Source organism: Brachypodium distachyon, chromosome 1, assembly GCF_000005505.3.
Source record: "Brachypodium distachyon strain Bd21 chromosome 1, Brachypodium_distachyon_v3.0, whole genome shotgun sequence".
Taxonomy (NCBI): Eukaryota; Viridiplantae; Streptophyta; class Magnoliopsida; order Poales; family Poaceae; genus Brachypodium; species Brachypodium distachyon.
The window spans coordinates 12,401,310-12,407,625 of record NC_016131.3 but is presented as its reverse complement, the minus strand read 5'-3'; the positions used below and the strand labels follow the sequence as shown (position 1 = coordinate 12,407,625).

The 6,316-nt window shown below is 45.3% G+C and overlaps 1 protein-coding gene across 1 annotated transcript; it reads right to left on the bottom strand.

Moving 5' to 3' along the window:
- Nucleotides 1–2,689: 2,689 nt before the first annotated feature.
- On the bottom strand, nt 2,690–5,774 carry LOC100825048 (protein FAR1-RELATED SEQUENCE 5). The gene is made up of 4 exons (XM_024456834.1): nt 4,979–5,774; nt 4,396–4,625; nt 3,998–4,258; nt 2,690–3,916 (listed from the first exon to the last, which is right to left on the bottom strand). Exons 1-4 carry the CDS (start codon nt 5,772–5,774, stop codon nt 2,690–2,692), a joined length of 2,514 nt encoding a protein of 837 aa, XP_024312602.1.
- Nucleotides 5,775–6,316: the final 542 nt, after the last annotated feature.

Genomic DNA, 6,316 nt, shown 5'->3' with positions numbered 1-6,316 from the left:
CGGTCTTGATTGGGACATGCCTCCTTTTTGCTCACAGCTACCTGGCATAGTGCACACATCAGCGACATACCAGGGAGACGGCGGGCTCGAAGAGCGGGATGAAGTCTTCACCAACCAAGCTTTGGCAAGCCTAGAGAGTGCTGAGAGAGAAGCGGCAGCAAGGAAAGCTCAAGCGGGCAGCAGCTGTATCTCTCCCATCAACCTTGCCACACCCCCTGCGCCAAAACCTGTGAACAAACAGACCATTGACCTTTGCACCCCACCAGCAGCGCGGCCTATGAAGATTGCTGACGATACCGGCAGTGGAAGCAGTTCTGCAACACCAATGCAAGCAGGGCTAGACAAGAGGGTATGCAAACCAGCAGCCTGCAAACGATCTCCTTTCATCGATTGGTGCGTGAAGAAGTTTGAACCGTCTTAAGAGGCGAAGGATGTATACACAGGGTTCATTGTCTATGCCAGGATGCCGAGGAAGATCAATCCATCGCAAGACAGAAGGTATCAACATCCCCACCATTTTTCGGTTTTTTATGCAAGAGTGTGTCGCTTTTTTGCTAGGTCTAGTGTCAAATTTGCAACCATTAGTATACAGAGTTGCTGCTCTGTTCTCAGAACCATGATAGGTAGCTATTAGTCATTGTTTTTTGCTAAACATTTTTTTGATTTTGCGCAGCCCAACAACCATCAACTACGAGAACTTCTACATCACTTGCCAGGACCTTGCAAATGCAATGAAGCCAAGAGGGGCTCAGCAACACTGTCATGGAGATCGGCATAGAGTACTTGAAGCAACAAATGGGCACTAAATCAAAGAAGGTTATAATGCCATTACGGATTTCGGTAAGCGACGCTACATGGGGTTGCTCAGATGTACCATAGAGTTGCCTAGTTTTGTGGGTCAGTTGCAAATAGTTCTACATGGGTTGCAAAATAATAGCCTAGATGCTATATATGGTTGCTCAGACGGTAAACAAAGTTGCATAGTTTGAGGGGGGGGGGGGGAGATGCAAATAGTCCTATATGGTTTGCAAAATAATAGCATATATGCTATACATGGTTGCTCGGATGGTAAACAGAGTTGCCTAGTTGTGTGGGTTAGTTGCAAATAGTTCTATATGGGTTCAAAATACTAGAGTTACTACATATAGTTGCTCAGATGGATCATAGAGATTGCCTAGTTTTGTGGGTTAGTTGCAATTAGTTCTATATGTTTTTATGTTTTCTGGGTTCATAATTGAATTAGGTTTTCTTCTCTGTGGTTTTTTTTGTTAAGCCTAATTTTTTTTATCTTGGTCGCAATGTAGACATGGCTTCTTGCAATGGACTTGAGGGTACCCAAGCTTGTCGCGAAATTCAAAAAGGCCAGCGCCCATTTGGACCGCAAGGATCTTGTAAGAAATACAACCACCCCACTCCTTCTCCCATTTGGACATTTAATAATTCAAATTAGCAGCAACACAAAAGCATGTTTACTAAATTATACAGCAGCATCAGCATCAGGATGTTTTTTTTGGGTTCTTGGTTCATGCAAGTTATACTGTACAGACAAGCAACTTATACTCTATAGACAAGCAACTTTTCATGTCAATCTTACAACTTTTACCTGTTCTTTTTCCAAATGTCTTACACAGGTTTGCTTTCCCATCTTTGAGAACCTTGAGCGTACCAAACCCCCCGCAGAAGCAGTAATGCACTACTGGCTGTTTGTGACTCTGCTAGGAAATTGGAGAAGGGCGGTCCTTTGGAAAATGCTGCAAAAAAAATCAGAGCATCACTTTGGTTATTGTGGGAAGATCACTATGAAGAGTCAAACATCAAAATCGAGAAATTCAGCATAGGTGACATTGAGCCACCAAAACAGAACAATAAGTAAGCAACTTTGTGTCTTTTTACTCTTGTGTCTTTTTTTTTGATGTTTTTTTTCTGCAACAGTGGCCTCCCTTCTCATTACAGGATGTTTCTCACCGTCTCTTTTTATTCTCTTTTTTTGTCTGTTTGCGCCATGTTTTTTTGGAACATGAAGTCACGACTGCGGCGTCTACACACTCATGAACGCCGAACTTTGGTGGGGCACGATGCTACAAATGTACGGGTCCGATGACATACCGAACATCCGGAAGATTATGAGCTACAGCTGGATTAAATCGAGCAAGAACGAAGAAGAGTGGAGAGATATATTGCAAATTGGAAAGCGCGGGTCTTTTATATGATACTCCCCCTTTTCATATTCGCCACATAATCGTTTTTTTTTCTACGCTCCTTTTGAACATGTTCCTTGCATAATAGCACCAAGAGTTGCCTATTTTATATCATGAGAGCTCAGTATACTACATAGGAATACTCAGTTGAGATACAAGCACAGCAGTAGCTCATATCTGTCTTTATAGTTGCACATATCTGTCACATAGTTGCACCTATCTGTCACATAGTTGCACATATCTATCAAATAGTTGCTCAGATCTTTTATGCATGTAGTTGCTCATCCTAGTTAATCAGAAACCGACAGATATTTAGTACACATGGAAATAAAACAGAACAAGTACTCCTGTCGACAAACAAAACACCCACTTCTTCCACTGTAGTTGTTTGGAAATAGATAAACGTTGCAGCAAACAACATAAAAGTTTGGAAAAAAAAACGCTAAAGGAATTCTGTTCTGCCCCAGCATACTTAGGCCAAGCCCTAGCGCCTAGGCCAGCTTCCGAGGGCACCTGGCAGAGTTGTGCTCATCAGAGCTACAAAGAGCACATTTGTTCTTCTTCTTTGGGTGTAGTTCAAGTGCATTCTCGTAACGCTTCGCCCGGGGCCGCCCTTTTGTCAGGCACCTGTCTTGGTTCCTCACACGATTAGGGTCGACTGAAGCCGATGCCGTCGCTGCACCACTTGCCGTTGAGGCTGCTGCTGTTGCGGGGCCTGCGGTTGTAGTTGCGGGGCAGCATGACGCAGTTGCTGGAGCACAACCAGAAGTTGCAGTTGCGGGGGCAGGCACCGTCGCTGCACCACTCACCGTTGAGGCTGCTATTGTTGCGGGTGTTGGGGTTGTAGTTGCTGGAGCACCACCCGAAGTTGCTGCAGGGCGCGGTGCAGTTGTGGGGGCAGGTGCTGTAGTTGCCTGGGTAGTCGCCGGGGAAGATGATGCGCTTGCTGTGCTTGCTTTACGTGCTGCTGTCTCCCTCCTCCTCTTTGCATCTTTCCTCCTCGTCAAGTTCAGATGAGTTATCTCAGCCTTTGTCACGCGGATGTATTTCTCCGCTGTGGCGTTCGCTGCATCCAAACAACAACCGATCCTAGCAAGTTCACCATATTTGACAGACAAATTTGCCATTCTTATTTGCTTCAATGATTCCGGCGGGAGGGCGTCTGGTTGCGTCTCATCTGGACGAGCAACTTTCCGCGGGACAGCATTCTGCGTCCATCTCCTCATGATATACCGCTCGGGTATCTCATCAATCCCAAGGTGAGTAAACACTTTCAAGATGTGGCAGCACAGCAACCCATCCCGCTTCACCTTACCACACTCACAACTGTACTCCTCGTCGCCTACTTGAGCAAGAACCAAGTAACTTCTACTGCCATAGAATTGACAGCACGTCATGTTGGGCTCGAGCCGGTAGAGGTCGTTCTGCTGGAGGCGAACGTTGTACCTCCCTGTCAACTTGAACTCATCCCTGAATTTCACATAGATGTCACGGGTGTAAGTTGCGAAAGCCTGCTTCTCAATGGGGTAGGATGACCAAGTAGCTTGCGTTAGATGATCTGTCCTGTAGTCGTTGCCCCCTTCCTTCACGAGGATCTTAACCTGGATCTTCTCATATTGCTTCACAAAGTTGAGGATCGAGTTGCGAGAATTCACATAGCGCTTGAGAACAGCATTGAACCCCTCGCTTCGCTGTGTGGACTGGAGGAAGGGGAAGAAGCAGTCCCGAAAGTAACACGGCACCCATGTCCTCCTTATGTTGTAGAGGTGCGCAAAGTCAGCATGCTCCTCTAGCTGGTGCTTCGCAAGAAAAGTTGCCCATTTCTGCTCAAACTCATCTGGAGTCATACTCATATCAACACACTCATTGTAGTCTTGCGACACAGCAGGCCTCCTACCCAAAAAAGAACCGAGCTTCTCTTGTGCCTTCTTCATGATATGCCATCGACAATTGCGATGGACGGTGTTTGGGAACACGTTTGCAATCGAGGCCCTCATAGCATAGTCCTGATCAGTTATTATATTCAGGGGAGCTTGCCCACCCATTGCATCCAGATATTGCTGCCCAACATGAAGGATTGCCCGTGCCGGTTGATGCCAATGAAGGGGGCAAAAGGCATGTTGTATTGGTTCGTGAGGTAGGTGGTGTCAAACGATATGCAATCGTGGTAAGACTCTTTATATGCTTTCCTCGCTACGCCATCAACCCAGAACAGCAACTCCACCCTCTCGTCCTCATCCAGCTTCACATTGAAGTAGAAGGATGGGTCCTCTTTCTGTTTCACCATGAAGTATGACACCGTTTCAGCCATGTCATCACCCTTCCTCTCAGACCTGATCTTTGAGCGGAAGTTGCTGATTGTTTTTGTGGTGTACGGCACAATAAACCCGTTCGCATAGAACGTGGACATGAGCGTCATCATCTGACCTGCGGGATGGGTGGACAAGCAACAAATCAGCACAAGCAAAAACAAATCAGCAACTTGAATTTCTTAGCAACTCTCTCAAAAAACTCACAAAGCAAGCCATGCATTTTTCTACGGGCAGCAACTTTGTTGACCTTTTTTCAATAGTTCACAAAGAACTAAATGTGTTACACATGTGTAACTCCACCGTGCTATCTTTTTTTTCATGGATTCTGTGCTACCAGCCGTCTAATACAACCATAAAGGAAGATGCATTTTTTTCCATGTCTAGCAACTACACAAAAGCAGACTAGCAACTACATCACAAATTACAGCAACAATTCAGATATGTCAGGCAACCATGTGTCTTTTTTACCTGTCTCAAGATTGCAGTCGTCCAATATTCTCAGGAACGCCTCTTCTTCGGGCGATATATTCTTGTGTGATAGAAGGTATTTTGTGAGAGAGGGCTTGGTTATCAACTCATGGTTGTGCTCCGCTACAAAAAATATGACCTCCCACCTTCCTTCAATTAGTTTCACCGTCATCTTTGCTTTGCATCCCGTTTGCTTGATCGACTCTCGTCTCCTTTTTTTCACCACCTTCCTGAACAGCAACGGATCTTCATTAGGCGCATCCACATGTTCCTCATCACTAGAACTCTCGTCGCGACGTGCCTTAGATGAGTTGCCGGTGGGATTAGATGATTTGCCGGCAGCATCGTCCATAGGTTTGGGCATTCTAAACTTGTTGCAAACAAGCTGCTGCTTCTCCACCAGATTTGTGTACGCCGACCGCCTTGATGTGTTTGATTTGATAGAAAAACCCATCACACACGCATAAGCATTGTAATGTGCCTTGGCACCGGCCAAGGTGTCAAACCGCATGCCCAGGAATGGCTCCTGTGGCTGAGAGGAGCATTCAATCTCTTGCTCAATGTTGTCAGGAGCATCACAAGCAACTCCGGTAGTGTCTTCAGCAAGTCCCACACTGTCTTCAGCAACTACATTGGTGTCATCAGCAATTGCAGTACTGTCTCCAGCGATAGGCGCCCCGACCAAGCGTTTGTTCTCAGCAATGCGAATAGTCGTGAGACTCTCCCACTTCCTCATGCACAGCAACCGGGATAGCTGAGGTGCAATAGGCTGGTTGAACACATTATCCAAAGCCATCATCTAGGTCACATGGGATTTCGTTCAAGTCCAGCATTTTTTTACCCCTTTTTTTTTGCAACCTGCATTAGGAAAGTTGCATATTTTGCCCATCAGTTCCATGTATTCTTGTCACAGATAAAAGGGCAGATGTAAAAACAGTCCTTAAAACAGCAACAAGGCAACATTTATAGCACTAACAACAAAAAACCCAGGCAAGCAACTGTTACAGAAAAGGCATCAACTATCCTTGCTAATCATGCAACTTTTCATACGAAACTGGTAACTTAACATGGGTATCTAACATTTCGCATCTGTATGCTTTTTTTTACGCAGGTAGGTGCCGCGAGTATGATGATGATACAGGACAAGAATGCACAGGGAATTGAAGTTCAAGGATATCTTTGTCTCTTATACACAGCTAGCTTGATGTGTTACTTTTTTCTTGTATATAGACGCTATGGTCTAGTTAGAAAAATGCCCAGAACATATGGTGTTATGCTACTTTCTCTATCTTGTATATAGACGCTATGCTATATGGTGTGCTACAAATTAAGTGTGCG

What these genes read in the sequence shown, in the direction of transcription:
- LOC100825048 (XM_024456834.1), bottom strand. Translation starts at nt 5,774, where the DNA reads ATGGCTTTGGATAATGTGTTCAACCAGCCTATTGCACCTCAGCTATCC. An exon ending in TGCTGTTCTGGGTTGATGGC is followed by an intron (nt 4,259 to 4,395) that starts GTAGCGAGGAAA and finishes CATGTTGGGCAG; the next exon opens with CAATATCTGGATGCAATGGG. An exon ending in GGGCAACTTTTCTTGCGAAG is followed by an intron (nt 3,917 to 3,997) that starts CACCAGCTAGAG and finishes TTTCGGGACTGC; the next exon opens with TTCTTCCCCTTCCTCCAGTC.